This window comes from Hyaena hyaena, unplaced genomic scaffold, assembly GCF_003009895.1.
Source record: "Hyaena hyaena isolate Hyena2069 unplaced genomic scaffold, ASM300989v1 scaffold_425, whole genome shotgun sequence".
Taxonomy (NCBI): domain Eukaryota; kingdom Metazoa; phylum Chordata; class Mammalia; order Carnivora; family Hyaenidae; genus Hyaena; species Hyaena hyaena.
Window position 1 is genome coordinate 1,245,481 of NW_024081052.1, and position 17,953 is coordinate 1,263,433.

The following is a 17,953-nucleotide window of genomic DNA, read 5'->3' on the forward strand; positions in this document are numbered from 1 at the left end:
GTGGCTTAGTCAGTTAGGCATCCCACTTTCGCTTAGGTGGTGATCTCGCGGTTCGTGGGTTCGAGCCCTGAGTCGGGCTCTGTGCTGACTGCCAGCTCAGAGCCTGGAGCCTGTTTCAGTCTGTGACTCCCTCTCTCTCTGACCCTCCCCTGCTCACGCTGTCTCTCTCTCTCTCCTAGAAATAAATCAAACACTTAAAAAAAAAAAAAAAAAGGATCTCTTTGCTGGTGGTCAGATGGGTGCTCACGCTCACCTTCATAAACTGTACGTTTATATTTTGTGGACAACTCTGTGTATGTATCTCAAAATTTTTGAAATAGGAAATTTCAAATTCTAACAGCCATAAACACACAAGATCTCTATGTTCTCTGGGAGTCGAAGAGATACTATTCCTCTTACTTTCCAAAAAGGGTACTGAAATGTAAATGCTGAAACCAGACCTAGAACCCATGGCCAAGGTTTTGCCACTCAAGTATACAGTACCGAGATTCTGCCTGCACAGAGAAGATGCACAGGAAATAGTGAACTTGGTATAAGCTCCCCCACCTTAAAAAATACTCAGAATAAGGCTCTTTAAGGCTTCTGGCAGGGACACTTTATTTTTTGGTTAAAGCCACTTTGATAGAAATGCCATAAAAACAAATATGTAAACAAGGTATCAGAACTTTGGTTCACTAAAACACCTCACACCTAAGACATCTGAGGTACAAAGGCACCTTGCTAGGTGCTAGACAGCCTTACTCTGCTGTAGCCACTCTGACTGAAACTCTGTGGCCAGAGGTGGCACAGGCTGACCAGAGAGGTTGGGACGCAGGTCACCCAGAACCCTCCCCAGCCGGCTCTCCCTTTGGTCCAGACAAATATTCACTCCAATGAAGATCCAAGTGACAAGGCCTGGAACATACAAAGGTGTCTGTCATGTCGAACTTGAGGATGACATAGGCTATGATGCCAGGAAGGAGAAGGGCAGGAAAGGAAGTCAGTCAACTTCTGTTGATCCACATGGTCTCAAGAATTCTTGTCCTCGTTCATGGAACCACTTATTGGAGACTGTGAACAGAAAGAAAGTATGTTAACAATCCTGTTGGCTAGTTTCACATACAAAATTAATGACTCCTTCATGATGACTCCAGGACTGGGGTCAAACATGAGTAAGACACGCTCTTATACCTCGAGTTGCTCATGAGCTCGTAAAGAAGATCTATATATAAACAGATTAATTGTATAAAAGTCTGTCAGTGATAAAAGATAGGTATGTGTACATTGCCATGGAAACTGAGCCAAAGGGCATTCATCTAACCCTGTGAGGGAAGATGAAACCCAGGGCTGGGACATGAAGCTGAAGAGGAGTTATCCAGGAAAGATGATGGATATACCAGATGATTCTTATATCAAAGGGTCCAGGAAGTGGGAACAGGACAAGAAAAACATCAAGGCATGACCCACCTTGGTGTTAAGGACCCCAAGCAGCTTGACATTACTGGGATTGAACTAAGATACAGAAGCTATGGATAAGGAATCCTGTCAGGACTGTGGGGGGCCTGGATGTCAACCTCAGGACCTGGGGACCAGCAGATCTGATCTGTGTGCTGTGGGCAGCAGAGTAGCAGAGCTGGTGCTAGCACTGTCACCTAAAGCTGTGTCCCAAATGCACCTTAAGCTGTGTCCTTAACACAGACTTTCACAAGGATAAAACAAATTTATCCTAATGCACTACTGAAGTCAGAGAGCTTTTAAAATGTAAGTATGAGATATACTTCGTTGAAAAAAACCAAATTGCCTATAAAGCTTATAGTGATAAACAGCAATCTCCCACCCACACTCCCTCTGCCAAACTCCACTTCCAGAAGACATTCAATTCCTTTACTTGTTTCTTCTGATATTCTAGCACTTATTTCTAAATAACATGCTTATAGTGCTATCTCTTGACTTTGAATTTGGAATTCTTCCATACTATCCCTAAAACATCTACTTAGCATCTTTTATCTTCCCAATAAAGTCACAAATTTTAATTAATATTCAGTGCTTTACATTATTATGTCATGTAAGTGTTGCTCAGACCTGAGCCACCTAGCAGTGTATGCTGACATTTCTGGCACATTTTCTTTCCCCTTTTAGTCAGCAATTGCCCCATTTATTTTCTAATTGCTTAATTTTCTGTGAACCTACCACTAATATCCCCAACTTCTCCAGAAGGGTATAAACCCATGTCTTTTCAATCACTTCCTATCATCCTCACTCAAACCTCTCCCTGGCTCACCACGGCTGTTTCCAGAACAAAGCTCAAAGCTCAAGCTTTAGCCTCTGGCCCCAGCCTCAAGCCTCCTCTCCTGGCCCCAGTGCCACAGGCCTCCCTTTATGCAAGTGACAAAGGCGGCTGGTCCCCACACCTATGATGCCAGTTTTAGCACAGGCCTTGCTCCATATGGGCCCCGCTCTCTTGGGATACTCCTTCCTCTCTCTGACTCCAGTTCTGCCCCATTGCTCCCTCACCCTTTGACAGAGTCCATTCCTCTGGAGAGCCATCCTAGACCTACTATGTTTGTGCAGCTATTCTTCCTTATAGCTTCCTCAGTCCTCTGGGCACCTCTGAGAGTATTCCCAACCAGCTTTCCTGACACATAACCAGCACTATGGTTAGCTATGTGGCTGGATGAGACAACCAGTTAATGGGGGGGGGGGGGGATCAAAAAGGAAGACAGTCTTGGCATTGTAAAAATATGGCAGCAGATATCTTCCAACTCAGAGTCTAAGGCTGACTGTAAAAGGCCAGGCTGAAGCCACCAAGCCACTCACCCCACTTGCAGCCCACAAGCACGGGACAGGCAGCGTGTCTCGTACGATAGTCACCTTCCCCACTCCTCAGGAGGTTGTACCAGAATACTGCTGTGCCCTAGGAAAAGGAGACAGCCTGTCAGACAACACCCAGAGATACTGGGCTCAGTGACTTGACCCCAAATACCACAGAGCCCTCCCTGAGCAGAAACACCCTCACTTTCCTGCATACGAAGGGAAAGGGCTCTGGGATTCCAGCAACAGAGAAATTCCCCAGAAAGCATTCACCCTTCACAAGGGAGTGGATGCTTGATAACCCACCTTCCCCCAAAGGGATTTCCCTCCCCATCCATCTCCCCAGATGGAAGCTGGGGCTCCAAGGCCAGAGTTCAGGCAGGAAGGGGCTAAGGCCCCTCGAAATAAGAGTCAAGCAGGCCAGAGAATGGAACTCAGAGAAGAAAGGAACAAGGTCTGAGCTGTGCTTCAACCTATGACTCACAAGGACTAGAACTTACCTTCTTAGGCCAAATGGCAGCTCCCAGATCAGGAAAAACAGTAGCACCACCAGCTTCTACATCACTCATCTGAGAACACAAGGCATAGAGCTTGGCACTTGTACCCAAAGCTCTCAGGGCAACTGAGTCACAAAGGACACAAGCGTGCAGATTACCTTCTCTGAGTAGGAGTGGCAATGCTTGAAGGCTCTGCTCTACAGCCAGCCCCCCACCCAGGAAAGATTCTCCCCATGTGCTACCCACATCCTGGCCATCCTCAGATGGGAACGATCCAAGTATGTACACAGAAGATGCCTGACTGACCCCCCCCACCTCCTGCCCTAGTATCCCCATCCAGCCCGTCCCATGCCTAAGGCATTGTGCCCCGAGATCTGCCCTGACCTGGAGTTCCTTGCTGCTTCCAACACCACTGGTGGCCCCCACTGTGGGCTCTGTTTCTCTGGTTCTAGTGCCACCCTCATCTTCCCAGAATAGCAGCCCTCCCAAGGGCCAGCTAGGTGAGCAGGTAGAGTGTGGCTCTGTGGGCCCTGCTTACTCCCAGTGATGCCTCAAACTAAACAGAATACAGGCTCCACGGTGGGGAGACTACCCTTGGGTCCACAAAGCATGCCTCAACTCATGCCCAAGGCACCACCACTCTCTCATCTGGCATTTTGTCTATAATAACAGGTGGAGCTAAAAAATATTTCCACAGGATGCATGCCAGACAGACTAAAGAGCACTCAGCAGACATATGGCAAATTAATGAGATAAAAACCTTTGATGGCTTCCCACAGCGCTGGGAATCAAATCCAGGCTCTTTTCTAGAACCCAAAGGCCCTGTCAGTCTCAGAAGCCATTCTCTCTCTCTAGCGACTCTCGCCTCATGCACTGTCTCTGAGTCACAACAGCCTTCTTCCATTTTTCCAACATCCCTAGCTCCTTCCCTCTTTCAGGTCTCCACACATCCTCCCCTCTGCCAGAAAGCATGTTCCACCAACTAATTTCCACTCAACCTTCAAGTCGCCCCAGACACATTACTCCCCAGTGAGGCTGCCTCTGAACCTTGGCTTTTTTAAGGCACTTATCACCATGGTAACTAAATAATTACCTCTCCTATGTTTAAAGCAAGTCTCTCATATTAGACCATAAGCCCCACCAGAGGCCGCACGTGTCCTGCTCACCAGCATGTTCACAGCTGTCCCCAGGACATAATAAACACACACAAACATTTAAATGAGATGCCAAAGGAAAAGAGGGACCTGGGCTTCTATCTCTAAGTTACTTGACAGTTTGTATGTCTCTTTAGAGTGGGACCTCTAAGCAGAGGGGAAAGCAAACTTCTTCATGTGAGAGGTAAACACAATGGCCTGTGGCTGGAGCAAAGGCAGCAGGTGGGAGGCAAGCCACTGCGCTCTGGGTAAACAAAGGCAGCTTTCATTTAAAAGCACTTTATGGCAGGCTTCCCACTCTGCCACCAAGGAAAGAACACTTCGGGGCACTCACCTCAAAAGTCCTGACCAACACTGGACCCATTAAAAAGAGTCAAGGATGTGAATCAAAGTCATGGGTGTGCCTAAGCACACAGATGGGAACAAAGGTGAACTCTCTACTCCAGCCAAGAAGAGAGTTGAGGGCCAGAAGGGCTCAGCCATTAAGCAACACCTGGTGATATCATGCCTCACAGAAGTGCATATATAAGCTAACACTCTGGACCCAGGTTTCCCTGAAGACCCATATGCTGCATGCATCATACTCACGTAGTTTAAGAACGTGGCCACACGGTTTCCCGTCCCTAAACGCTTGAAAGCATCTTGCTCATTTTTCTATAAAATTAAGTGAGAATGAACAGGTGGACCTGGCCCCAATACTTACATAGTTAAGAAACGTCGCTAACCTATTCCCTTCCGTTTTGAGGCCGCTGTCAAAAGGTCGCTGCAACAAACAACAACTTTCACACATGTTTGCAGATGATTCCACCCCCCACTCACAGGACCAGGGCCAAAAGGATCAAGGGAAGGGCACTCAGCATGTGTTCCATACATCAATCTGAACCATGGACCATGGATGCACAGGAAACCCTGGCTGGGGAAGAGGGGCAGCTTTCACTAAGACCTAGTGAGGTTCTCTCTGTTACAATCATGGCAAAGTGACAGTTGGAGCAAGGGGAATACTCCCCACATCACAGGGAAACAGCCAGGCTGCACAGGACTCCATAGGTCCCATGCTCCCAGATTTGGACTTCTCCAGTAACAAAGAGGTGGTCCTGGTAAGGCCTGATGTAGAGGCTAAAGTGCTCCTAAAACTCCAGCTCCCTCTCACCAGCTGGAGCAGTGCCCTCTGGCAGCACCCGTGGTCTGGGCCTTACCCTAGAGAAGTCAAAGTGTGGCTCGTATTGTCCTCCCATTCCGTAATTAGCAACCTGGTGAGAAAGAACAGCATTGGACCTTGTCAGCAGCATGAACAGTCCTGGAGCAGCCCCTCTCCCCAGGGACACCATCTCCCCCTAAAAACTGAAACAACCTCAACCTCCAAGAGCAATCTCTCTAAGGAGGATGGTAACTATGCCCTGCCAGCACCAGCAGAAAAAACACTGCAAATGCATCCACAGCTGTGTCCAAGGGTCAGGCCACAGCACAAAAGGGCTTTCCCAAACACAACAAGATGGGCCACTGTGGAGAACTTCCAGACTTCGGGGACACTCAGATGCCAGCAGACAGAGCTTTCCCTGAGGCAGGCCTTGGTCTGGGCCCTACTTGTTTGCGAGATAAGAAGAAGGAGGTAATCTAGAGGAAAGCCAACAAAAAAGTCAAGACAAGGACTTTCTTTTTATGCTAGTTTGGGAGTGACTCAGGGTCTGACACTGCTCCTGCCTCTCCGTGTCACTGTGTACCAGCTGCTGTTCCTGGTCAAACTGAGCAGGACAAACATACTGCACTCCCCTCTCTCAAAAGTTCCCTGTACACAGTTCTGTATCCAAGAAAAGCAGCAGGACACGGGCAGCCAGATGCAGCGTGGCCAACGACTGCTGTACCACCTTGGTGGCCCCTGTGGGAGCCTGGACCTGGACTAGGACCTGAGCCATCATAGCTTCGGCAACTACCAGATGTCATTACAGTAAAACCTTGGAATGTGTAACTTCTTCGGTGAGTGTTCCACAAGACGGGCAAACGTTTCTAATAAGTTTCAGCTTGATAAACGAGTGATGTCTTGCAATACAAGTGGTTATGTGATGCCAAGTATTACATGATCACAATGGAGCCAATGGTTCTTGAAATTCCCTTTGATATACAGATGCTCTGGATTACTAGCATGTTTCCGGAATGAATTAAGCTCACAAACCAAGGTTTTACTATAATTAGATTATAAGCAGTAAATGCCTGACTCAACAGTTTATCAGCACAATATAAGTCCTGGTCTCAAATGTTTATTTTAGCCACAATGGCCAGATTGATAGACAAAGTTCAAGACGAAGCGCAGATCAAATGGTACCACCAACATCCATCTGGGAACATTTGGCTACTGTATCTTACTGATACCCTAAAAACCTCTGGAGCACAGCTTAGTCTTTAGCAAATTGGCATTTTCTGCATATCCTTTTTGGTAATTTCAAAAGTCAGATGTGAGATACTGCAACGCTGGCAATAACAGAGACCTACAAACATGAGAGACAGAGAGAGGACAGGGGTACTTTACAAGAGAGGAAATCCTCCAACTGGAAAAGAAAATATATATCAAATGTGATGAAGGGCAGAATTTGCACAGCGTGATTTTCAGTGTCCACAGAAATAAAATTTTTTTATATAGAGAATCAATGGATGAAAATATGCTGTCATACGCTGCTGCCTCAGCCTTCAAGATTCCTGTACAAGAAATACCAGGAAATCCTGTCAACAGTGTGAGGAGATCTGGTTCAGCCGGTAGCCCTACGGCTGAAGGTGCCTCTAAGAAGGGAAGTGCTACAGTCATTGATAAAATGATACTACAAACACTTTCTTTGGGTCCAGTTTAGCTGGGAACTTGGAAGGAAATTTTAAACCAGACTGTGATTAGCATAGCAATGCATTCCTCAAATTTGATCACTGCTTGCTGTTGGAACTGCAGAGTATGAGTGCATTTTCCAATACTCCCCTTTTATTGCTATAAAAGACTCATCATGTAACAGTTTTGACAATCATATCAATCATGGTGCTGATACTATTGTGTCTACACAACTCTGGTCTAACAAACTTCTGTTTGTTTGTTTTAGAGAGAGAGCACACATGCACAAGCAGGGGAGGGGCAGAGAGAGAGCGAGAGAGAGAGAATTTCAACCAGGTTCCACGCCCAGCACAGAGCCCAGTGCAGGGTTTAGTCTCACGACACTGAGATCGTGACCTGAGCTGAAATCAAGAGTCAGATGCTTAATTGACTGAGCCACCCAGACACCCCAAGAATGAGTTTTAATGTACAGTTGCTTGTTATTAAAGTTGTGAGTCTGAGCCTGGAGGTTTCCCAGGTGGTGAATCTGAGTGCAAATCCAGAAGCCCCCATGACACTTGCTCTTTGGGGACCATAAGATGTAACAGATATGCTGTTACAAAAGTGTAAGAGTCAGTCATTTGAAAGACATGGGTATTTATGATACTGAGGTCAAAATGAAGACACATCTTCCTCCTCCAGCCACAAACAAAAATGGCCATAAATTACTTTTTTAGTAACGCTGAGACATATAAAGTCCTAAGTGTCTTCAATCTTAGAGAATCCTGCCAGTGTAGCATCTCTTCCACTATCAGACAAGGCTTCATTCAATTCATAAGAAAGCCTCAATTGCCCTTTCTTCCAAATGATCTACAGCAAACACACTGACTACAATTGACAGAGTATCAACAGGGAGCAGAAGAATCAGCTCCTTTCCAGAATCCTGTAATATTCTAAAGGACCATGGACTGCAGGCTTTTGCTGGTGCCAACGCACTGATAACACTTCAAGCGGTCCACTTAGAGGCAAGTGATGAAACCCAGGTTCCTGTTCCCCAGACCACATAGGGTCAAAGCTTTCAACACTGTTGTCTAGCAAAGGAAATGTCAAGACAGTTCCTAGAAGAAGGCAAACAGAAACAGGGCCTCAGCCCCCAGGCAGCTGTGGTATGGGTCTTCCAGAGCGTCCCAACATCAAGAGTCCCTCCACAGGGAGTCCTGGAATTCAGATCCAAGTCATCAACTGAGCTACAACATGATGACAGGCCTGACAAGATGGAGCCAGGGTTGTGGCAGATAAGCCAGTCCCAGTACGAAAGCTGTTCTCTTCTGGATTTCACATCAGATAAGGTAGAGAGGGTATAGCCAGGGAGCCAGCCAAGAGGACAGCACGAGCAGAGTCCCACCCACTCTTCTCACCCCACTGGTTCATGGTATAGAATCAGCCAATCAAGCAGAATGTCATCCTCAATGGGGGCAGTGAGAGTCCTAACACTGGCTTCAACAGTGGAAGATGTCTTAACAACAACAAATCTGTTCCACGAAGAAATGGATCACAACAATGCCAACCGAGGTATACCAACAGCACTGAGAGTCCCTACCACTCTTAAATGGTGGAAGTAGAAGTGACTCAAATCTTCCATCAATGTGCTTGCTTACAGAACATTAAAATTAAATTAAGCTTACAAACCTAACGCTAGGTTGGGTGGAACTAAAGATTATATAAAAGTTTCACAAGAATGAAAGGTAATCAGCATGTTTTTAAAAACTGGTGGTGGGGCGGTGGGAGGCGGCTGGATGGCTGAGTTGATCATGATCTCACGGATCGTGGTTTCAAGCCCCACGTCGGGCTCTGCACTGACAACTTGGAGCCTGGAGCCTGCTTTAGATTCTGTGTCTCCCTCTCTCTGCCCCTCCTCTATTTGTGTTCCCTCTCTTGCAAAAATATACAAACATTTAATAAATAAATAAAATAAAACAAAAACTGGTGGATTCCATACAAATCTGTAAGAAGGACGTTCAAAATTGGTTTTCTAATTGCTGACACAGCTATAGGAAAAAAAAAAAATCACTGATTTGCTTGAGTGTATCCAGGCAAAAATTTAGAGAACCTTTTCCAAATGATCTTCAATATTCCAATGAAATCTATTGCTGCTCAGACCCAAATGCCAAGCATCAAGATGAAAGGTGCAATCCTGAAAGTCACAGAAACTCTAGCCAGGAAGACAGACCCAGGAGACTCTTAAAAAATGCCAGTGAAACTTCTCTGGCGGTGTCTCAGATCATCATTTTACAATAGTACCCAGAAGTTCTGATGTCCAGAAGGGAGCATGGCCAGAAAGGATTTGAATTCAATATACTACAGAGAAAACATTAATGAGGATCTTTCCCCAGCTGCCATGTATCTTCACAATCACTTTGGAAATAAAGGCAGGAAGCCAGGGTTCCTTCGACAGGGGGTACTTTGAAAAAAGCACTCCGTTCTCACCAGACTCTCCAGGCCTCTCACTTTTCCTACCAATTTATCTCAGGACACTCTACCTCCAAGTGCATGTGAATCATGTGCATCAGAACCATGACCTTTGAAGACATTTATAGCTCTCTTGGAAGTGTCCCTAAAACAACTCAGGATTTCAACTTCAAAATCAAGAAGTCACAAATGGGCCTGTCGTGCCCACCACTGACCCCTAGTGCCCACTATGATACTTGTAGCAGTCAATATTTAGTGAATGCTAACTGTTGAAATGACAGGAGACATGCTTATTTCTGGCTTCCCTGTGTGAGGTCACTCCATGTTCATAGCACTGTGCAGTCAGGCCTCCCGAAGCCTGGTACTGGGCACCCCAGGAGACCACATAGCCAGAAATACACACTTCCCAACCACAGGGTCACAGGAACAAGCCATACCTGAAGCAGTTCTGCAGTCTTTACTGTCAGCCCTGTAATGTGCTGCATCCGACGATTTACTCGAGCCACAACAGGATCATCGTCCTCCTCCAGCCAAGAGCTAAGTCAAAAGAGAGAAACAAAGGGAGGTTGGGGGGTAGCTTAGGTGAGATCCTTCACTCTCCCCTCAGAGTGAGGGCCAGCACAGGGTGAGTATTTTAAGTAGGGAAGGTGTCAGCAGGGAGGACAAGCCAAGTCAAGCTCCCTTGAGTGGAGACGAGAAAGCTCTGGAGAGAGGGCTTGAGCAGCCACCCCCTTCCCACCACCACTACCGCGATCACCTCTGCTAACCTTTTGGAAACCCTGTAGCTGGCCACAGTGAGGACGCCTGTCTTGGGGTCACGAACAGTGGCTCGTGCAAGCTGGAAGGCAGGAAGAGAGGCACACTTATCCTTCTTTGTCTTTTGAGTGTTTTCCTAGAGACTGGAGCCAGATCCACCAGTCAGACCCGTGAGGGAAGAAGATTTTCAGGCAGTGACCCTGGCCAAGATGACACGATCCTGCGAGTCAGGCAACGTGGTAATCTAAGGCCTCCACATTTCTACTCTGCTGCTGCCCCACTAGGTCACTGCCTAGTCCTGTTCCTGCCCAGGTCTGTGCTGTCAGCAGAATTATACCTGTGGAGTCTTCTTTATCCACGGCCCCATCTGCCTGGACAGCCTGCTCCCTCACCAGGCCCCCAAACTGCCCCTGCCTGAGCAACACCTGCACTTGGTGGTCCCTGCCACATTCAGACAATGTTACCGACCCAGAGCCTCGACCTCGTATGTTCCTCTTGACCTGATCCTTCTGAACCACAGCAGCCTCCTGTGCCAAGAAACCTACCCAAACACCCTCCTGCTGCACTAGCTCACACTGGACTTCCACTGCTGTGAAGGGTAAAGACAGCAGGCACAGTTTCTACTCACTTATGGGCCTCACAAGGTCAGATGACAGAATCCAGAAAGGACTCTACAAGTTGAAATATGTGAACTGCTGCCGGAAGCCACCTGTGTCCACATACACGCTCATACACACACATATAACAACACCCCTAACCTACCTCATCTCCCCTCAGTCTCCATAGACAGGTGCAGTGATGCTCTCAGGAATCACCTGCAGCCCAAAGCCAGCCCCACCATGCTTCAAATGTGGACTGTGCCAATGACCTTGCGTGGGTAAGACCATAGACCCAGATACTCCCACCCCAACAGCACTTCCCCTTAATTTCAGTTAATACTTAATGAGTGCCTACTATGTGCCTGACACTACAATGGTGACCAAGACATGGCCCCTGTCCTCACACACATACCACAGCTTACAGTCTGTGGGAGCTTAGTCTATACAGTCAGGAAAGGTCAGGGGAAGACCCCCTAGCTGAGACTTGAAGGGTAAGCAGGAGTTAGCCAAATGGGGGAATGTTACAGTAACAGGGAAGGAAAAGCAATGCAGAGGCCCAGAGATGAACATGGGTGTGGCACCATGACTGTGGATTAGAAGTTAGAGGTAAGAGAGGAGAATAGGCGAAAGAGGCAATTGAGGACTGGACCTGGAAGCAAGTTTGTGGCCAATGAGAAAGAGGGAAGACAGGTGAGGGACACTCACAATCTGAATGTGAACACTTCATGGAAAGCTGACTAAGGAAGGGCCAGAGTGGTAACAAGGAGGCCAGTGAGGAGGTCAAGGCAGAGATGAGGCCAAGAGTTGATGGCAGAAGGGATGGAGAAGTATGGATAGACCAGAAGATTGGCCAGGAGATCACCAAACCACAACAGTGCTCCTGTAGCAAGTTCTGGCAACATGGCAGTGCACCCAGGACTTCCCTAGGCTTCCCTGAGCTCCCACCTATGATTCTTCCTGATGACAAGTGCAGCTACAGCCAGACCCCACCCAAACATCTGAGCCTCGGTGTTCGCCTGATATCCACAAGGCGGTGTGGGCAACTGCGTTCTGCTCCCAGAGACAGACAGGGCTATTTTGAAAGCAGGCCAGGGACCCAGAAAAGCAGCTGCCAGGCATTCCCTGCAGACCAAGTTAAGCTCATGGCTCCTACTTCAAAGCCAGAATAGCATCTGTCCATCACAGGCTCCAGAAAGGAGAGGTCAGCTTTTAATGGCAAACATGTCATGACTTGTATTCAAAGACAAGTTTTCTCCCCGCTAGACTTTCCCTGCCACACACATGTGTACACACACACACCCAACATGAATACACACACAAAAATGCTGCAGTGCCTTAGTCTGAAAGACAAGTGAGGAATGTCTCAGGAAGTCATGGCATAACAAAGCCTCTCTTGCCCAGCAACCAGGAAAATAGTTTTCTTCCTTGGCAGACTTTGCAGCCGACCCAGGGAGTGGAAAGGGAAGGTCCTGGTCCCCGTTCTCCACACGCACTGGCTACACCATCCCACAGCAAAAACAATGGCTGATTCTGAGCGCTTGATGTCCTAGTACCTCAAGCCAAGGTCGTTTTAAGTTGAGGTGCAGGGACCAGGATAGGAACCTGCTTTCTGTTTCTCCACAAGTGTCGGGCTGCCTGGCCACTACAAGTCTATTAAGAACATAGCAATAGAGAACCCAACTAAATCCCCCTTGTAGTCACCAGTGATAAGAGAAGGAGGGGGACATAACAGCAAGTGGTTCTCTTTGAAAGATGTCAAATGGGAACAAGTCTTCTATGAACTAGAAATATAAGAATAATTTTATAGCCTCATGACATACGTGCAAAACCAACAGCCAACTATATACTTAGCAGTGAAATACCAAAGGCATCCCCAGGAAATTCAGGAACAAAGCAGGATATCTACTGTTAACAATGCTCAAGGAGTTCTGAGCAGTTCACAAGAAGATAAAAACAGAGGAACTATAATTATTAGGAAGGAGAAAACAAAATTTTCCCTATTTGCAATTGACAATAGTGTCTGGATGACCCAAGAGAATCAGCTAAAATCCCAAAGAAGAAAGAGTGAGTTGAGCAACCAGCTGCAATCTACACAGGTCTGTTCCCTCATGGGTAAAATGAAGACAATGACATAATATGTTTAACAAACATGATAATTAATATATGTTAAGTACTCAGAACAGGGCCTGTCATACTTATGAACTCAGTAAACATTAACTATTACTAAAACATATTTTTATAATCTATACTTTAGCATATAATAACTTAACACTATAGACCTAATATAACAATGTAACCAGTAAAAACCAGTGAGCCCTTTTGTCCTAGCTCTTGGCTCTTCACATTGGCTCCTTCAGTTTTCTTCACCACTGGACCAGGAACCCACAAGGTCAAACTGAGTGCGCCGTATCTCAGCATCCAAACAGCCGACTCATGCTGAGTATCAGCAAAGGCCAGCTGAGTAAACAAAGAAATCACCCCATAGTACCAGGGATGAGATGCCCAGGAAGGAACTGCAGACACCTACTTTGGGTTTCGCGATCTCCTTGATCCTCTCGATTTCTTCGTCAGACATGACATCATAGTACCTGACGATGTGCGGGCTGTCCCACTCATCTTCCTCTTTGAAGGGGGCGATGAGCAGCTGCGGCGTCCTGTTGCCATGGTGATACCTGCAGAAAAGCCTCTTCTGCCTCCGGGGAGTCTGGAGAACACACAGAGCAAGAGGCTTTGAGCAAAGTGCATCTTAATCCTCAGCCCCAGGCTGGCTGGGTACAGACGCTGGTCTCACACGTTGTGTCCAAGAGCTACTCCCTCCTGCCCCACCATAGAAGAAAACAAGAGCCCCTCAGCTTAAGTGAGAGAAACGATTCCCCACAAATCATGTAACATTCCTCCTCTTCCAAGAATTCCTCATGTCCACAAGTGCTGTGGCACAGGGTGATCCCTGACCCCTCCACAGAGATAAGAGAAGGTCAGAAGGGCTGAGGCTGGGGACAACCAATCCAGGTGGAGGAGCCAGTGGGAGGCAAGCAGATGTGGGCATGGAAAAGGCCCAGAGACCGTCTCAGACCTGAGCCTCCTGGAGGAAGCACTGGAATCCCAGGGCTCTCAAAAGCCGGTGACACCCAAGACTAAGCTGTAGTGACTGTCATGTCTTTACTACACTGACCACGACTCCCCTTGGGCCACATCCACACTCACGGTTTTCCTCACCGCATGGGTCAAGCAAAAGCTGGGCAGGCTGGGAGGGGAAGGGAAGCTGGGTAAGAACTTACAGAATTGAAACTCCGCCTGTGGGGTGCCTGGGTGGCACAACTGGTTAAGTGTCCAACTCTTGATTTCGGCTCAGGTCATGATCTCAGGGTTTGTGAGTTTGAGCCCCATATCAGGCTCTACGTGGACAGTGTGGTGTCTGCTTGGGATTCTCTCTTCCCCTCTCTCTCTCTGCCCTCCCTCACTCATTCTGTCTCTCTTCCAAGATACATAAATAAACTTCAAAAAAAAGAAAGAAAGAAAGAAAGAAAGAAACTCTGCCTGGAACATCAGGAGAAACAGTCTCACAGTCCTTTACCTCAGAGAACACCCACAGGTCAGCCACAGCAGAGGCTACAAACAACTGGGGAAGAAGCTGAGGAAACAGCAGAGACACACAGGAACACCCTCCCCAAATCTGCTCATCCAAAGCTGAAGTCTAGGTCCGCACATAGCATCCAGCCACGTTTTCTCACCAGTTTGATACCCTCCCCACGACAGAGGCTCTCGTACACATCCCTCTCGGGCAGGTAGTCCACAGGCCTCTCATAGATGCTTTCCTGTGTTGCTAGCCCAGCTTCTGTCTGATTCGACAACATTTTTTCTCTTTCTTCCTCCAACAACTGTTCAAAGTACCGCAGATTCCCTCCAGCTCGTTCATGGCCCGGGTCTAGAAAGAGCAAAGAACAAGAAGGAAAAGGAAACCACAAACATCTGTTAGGTCACTTAGGGAAATTATCCTGTAAGTGGTTTTCTCTCCCGGCAGCTCACTTTGCATGCAGTGTACTGCTTTTCCAGAGCACCTAACCAGGCTCGCTGGTCAGAGAGGGGAAAGCGACACAGGCTCTCTCTGCTCCATCAGAGATGCGAAAGGAGCAACAGTGGGGGGCGCTTAGCCAGTCACCCAGGGGCTCTCCTCTGAGGCCTCCCTGAAGGGCCCACGGGCACAGACCTAGAGAAGGAGACCAGACTCCTGCGGCCTCCTGCCCACGCAGCTGAGTCAGTTACATCCATGCCCTAGAGTACGTCCATTACTAGTGACCACATCCCACGCTGTCCACAACAAGAAGGCAGGCTGAAATACTGGCAAAAAGAACGGCCACGTGACAACACCAGAGCTTCATCCTGTGTGCCTCACAACACAAAGGAGCACACTTGACAGGATTACTGTGCCAATCCATAGATGAAGAAACTGAGGCCCAAAGATATCAAAAGATTTAGTTCAAGGTTATATAGAAAAGGAATCCAGGTGTCCTGACTCCCAGTCCAAGGCTCTTACTAACATGATAGCACCTACAAAGCTCTCTTCCCACATCAGTCTTGCCGGACACACATACAATAGGTGACATCAGACTCAAGGCTCATGAAAAGCAGCAGCAAAAGAATGTCTGCTGGTCTATGAAATTCCAGACTATGATAATTCCATATGTTAGTAAGAGGTGGAACAGATAGATTTTAAAGACACGCTGCTCGGGCGCATGAGCGGCTCAGTCAGTTGAGCATCCGACTTAGGCTCAGGTCGTGATCTCACAGTTTGTGGGTTTAAGCCCCATGTTGGGCTCTGTGCTGACAGCTCAGAACTTGGAGCCTGCTTCAAATTCTGCATCTCCCTCTCTCTCTGCCCCTCCCCAACTTGCACTCTGTCTGTCTGTCTGTCTCTCTCTCAAAAATGAATAAGCATTAAAAAAATCCAAATTAAAATTTAAAAAAAAGACACAGTGATCTGATCCCCTTTAGTCCAACACCAAAAGACACTCTAAATACCTATGCCATAGCAAGTCCCACCAGTATGACCTCAGACCTCTAACTAATGGGACAGGCCTCTGTCACTGCATAAACCCTGAAGTACAGCTTGCCTCTTGAGCTGTTCCTGACACTGAGAAGGCTCTACCCCGTATAGCAGCAGACGCACTGCAGCATTGGATTCTTGTTTAAAAAGGGAGTGTGTAAGGCCACAGGTGTGAGTATATCCATCAGCAACTGGGCAAGGGTTAAGGCTAGAAATGAACTGAATAAAGAGGCAGGTGACAGCTAGAATAGGCCTGAAAGCAGTTAAGGCATTAGTCACTGGCCAGGCGACCTGTCAGAATGCCTCAGTCCCAGTACGGTGGCCAGCAGACTGACCAGTTCTCCAGCCAGCTCCCCATCAGCTCTGATCTTCCCGTAGAACTCCCTTACCAAGAGAAAGCAGACGGCGGGTGAGCTCCAGGGCACGGTGTAAGTCACCCAACTGGAAGACAGCGTAGCTCAGGTAGTCCAGCACCTGGGCCTTGGTTGTGGTGCCCTCCTCCCCAGCATCGAGCTGCTTCAGCACCTGCTCCATCCACAGGACTGTATGGTAATAGTCACCTTCATTATAGGCCGAGCGGCCCATCCCAAAGCAGTCATCCACACTCAGTACTGCCTGGTACTTGGTTCCTGCAGTAGAAGAGGCAACTGGTCAGGCTCCAAAGAGAGCCTCTGCACTGGGAGAGAGATCCCCACATTGAGGAAGCCTTGACCAGTGGAGTGCGGGGGTGGGGGGGGGGGGGAGTATCGTCCTAGCCAAGTTCCACCAGGACTTAAGACCATGCTCTTCAAAGTCAGCACAGCAAGGCTGGACCTTCCTCAGACTGGGGTTCCCAGCCAATCTCTCAGCCAACGACTCTCCTTCTCCCATGTGGGAAGGGGCCTTTGTTGCAGAGAAGCCCAAGAAGCCCAAGAAGTAGTATTCAGGAGAGTATGAAGGTCCTGTGAGCCACAGAGATGTCTGTTGGGCAGCTGGCCATATCAAACTAGGAGGGAGAAAACTTAGGTGAACTTAGGTGGCAGCTAAAGCCACAGATGAGGATAATCACTTCCAGCAAGAGTACAAGGGAAGAGTAGGGAAGGCGGCTGAGGTCAGAACCCCACAGACCACCTCCAGAGAAAAGACAAAGAGTAACAACACTAAGAAGGACCTAAGAGGTAGCGCAAACAGTGAGCGCCAGGAGTGCTGTGGGGCAGATGCTGAAGGTCAAGAACCAAGACTGCAGTGTCAGCTTCGACCATTAGGTGGTGGAGACCATGGTGAGCAATGGGCTCAGCACTGTACAGTGATGATGAAGGTAGTTTCAAGTCAAGGGCAAGATACGGTATGCCAGCTAGGGGAACGTGTAGGATTTAGAACAGTGGCAACATGGGAGGGACAGTGAGTGAATTCCTCATGAAACAATGAGAAAACAGGTCCCATGGAGAGGAAAGAGGGGCTGTCACCCTCCCTGGAAAGTGAGGGAGTCTCCATTAGCTCCGTTAACAACAACTTAGGCATGGGTGACAGGAAGAGCTGGCTTAGCGTGGTTTCTTTCTGCCTGATGTCCGAGATGGGTCAGGTGCTTCAGAGACTGGGGTCTGCTTGCCCTGATGGCTCAGCAACAGACAATGTGGGACAGGAAGATGGGGAGAGTAGCTGGAGTTAGTAGACAGGCCAGAGATCAAGGTGCTCCTTGAGCCCGTGGCCATCATCCTTGGGCCTGCACAGATCTCAGGCTCTGTAGGCTCAGGAACTAACACTGATGGAGGCAGTATAACACAGCAGCTGAGCTAGCTGGACAAAGTTGGGTCTGTGTGGGCCTCACTATGGCAATCACCAGCTGTGTGACTATGGATAAGTTACTTAGCCTCTCT

The 17,953-nt window shown here is 48.0% G+C and overlaps 1 protein-coding gene across 10 annotated transcripts in view; it reads right to left on the reverse strand.

The window, feature by feature from the left end:
• Window positions 1–572: 572 nt before the first annotated feature.
• The window catches only part of P4HA2 (prolyl 4-hydroxylase subunit alpha 2), a 33,835-nt gene continuing 16,454 nt past the window's right edge, over window positions 573–17,953 (reverse strand). For 7 of the 10 annotated variants that reach the window (XM_039252553.1, XM_039252552.1, XM_039252557.1 and 4 more), the window contains 10 exons: window positions 16,487–16,726; window positions 14,785–14,978; window positions 13,581–13,757; window positions 10,466–10,536; window positions 10,136–10,235; window positions 5,638–5,691; window positions 5,030–5,095; window positions 3,291–3,359; window positions 2,797–2,893; window positions 573–1,050 (listed from right to left, as the gene is read on the reverse strand). In XM_039252553.1, coding sequence (XP_039108484.1) covers window positions 980–1,050; window positions 2,797–2,893; window positions 3,291–3,359; window positions 5,030–5,095; window positions 5,638–5,691; window positions 10,136–10,235; window positions 10,466–10,536; window positions 13,581–13,757; window positions 14,785–14,978; window positions 16,487–16,726 — 1,139 coding nt within the window. In that variant the 3' untranslated portion in view covers window positions 573–979. Of the gene's footprint in view, window positions 1,051–2,796; window positions 2,894–3,290; window positions 3,360–5,029; window positions 5,096–5,144; window positions 5,205–5,637; window positions 5,692–10,135; window positions 10,236–10,465; window positions 10,537–13,580; window positions 13,758–14,784; window positions 14,979–16,486; window positions 16,727–17,953 lie in introns of all 10 variants that reach the window. The other 3 variants (XM_039252559.1, XM_039252558.1, XM_039252560.1) reach the window with 2 other exon arrangements.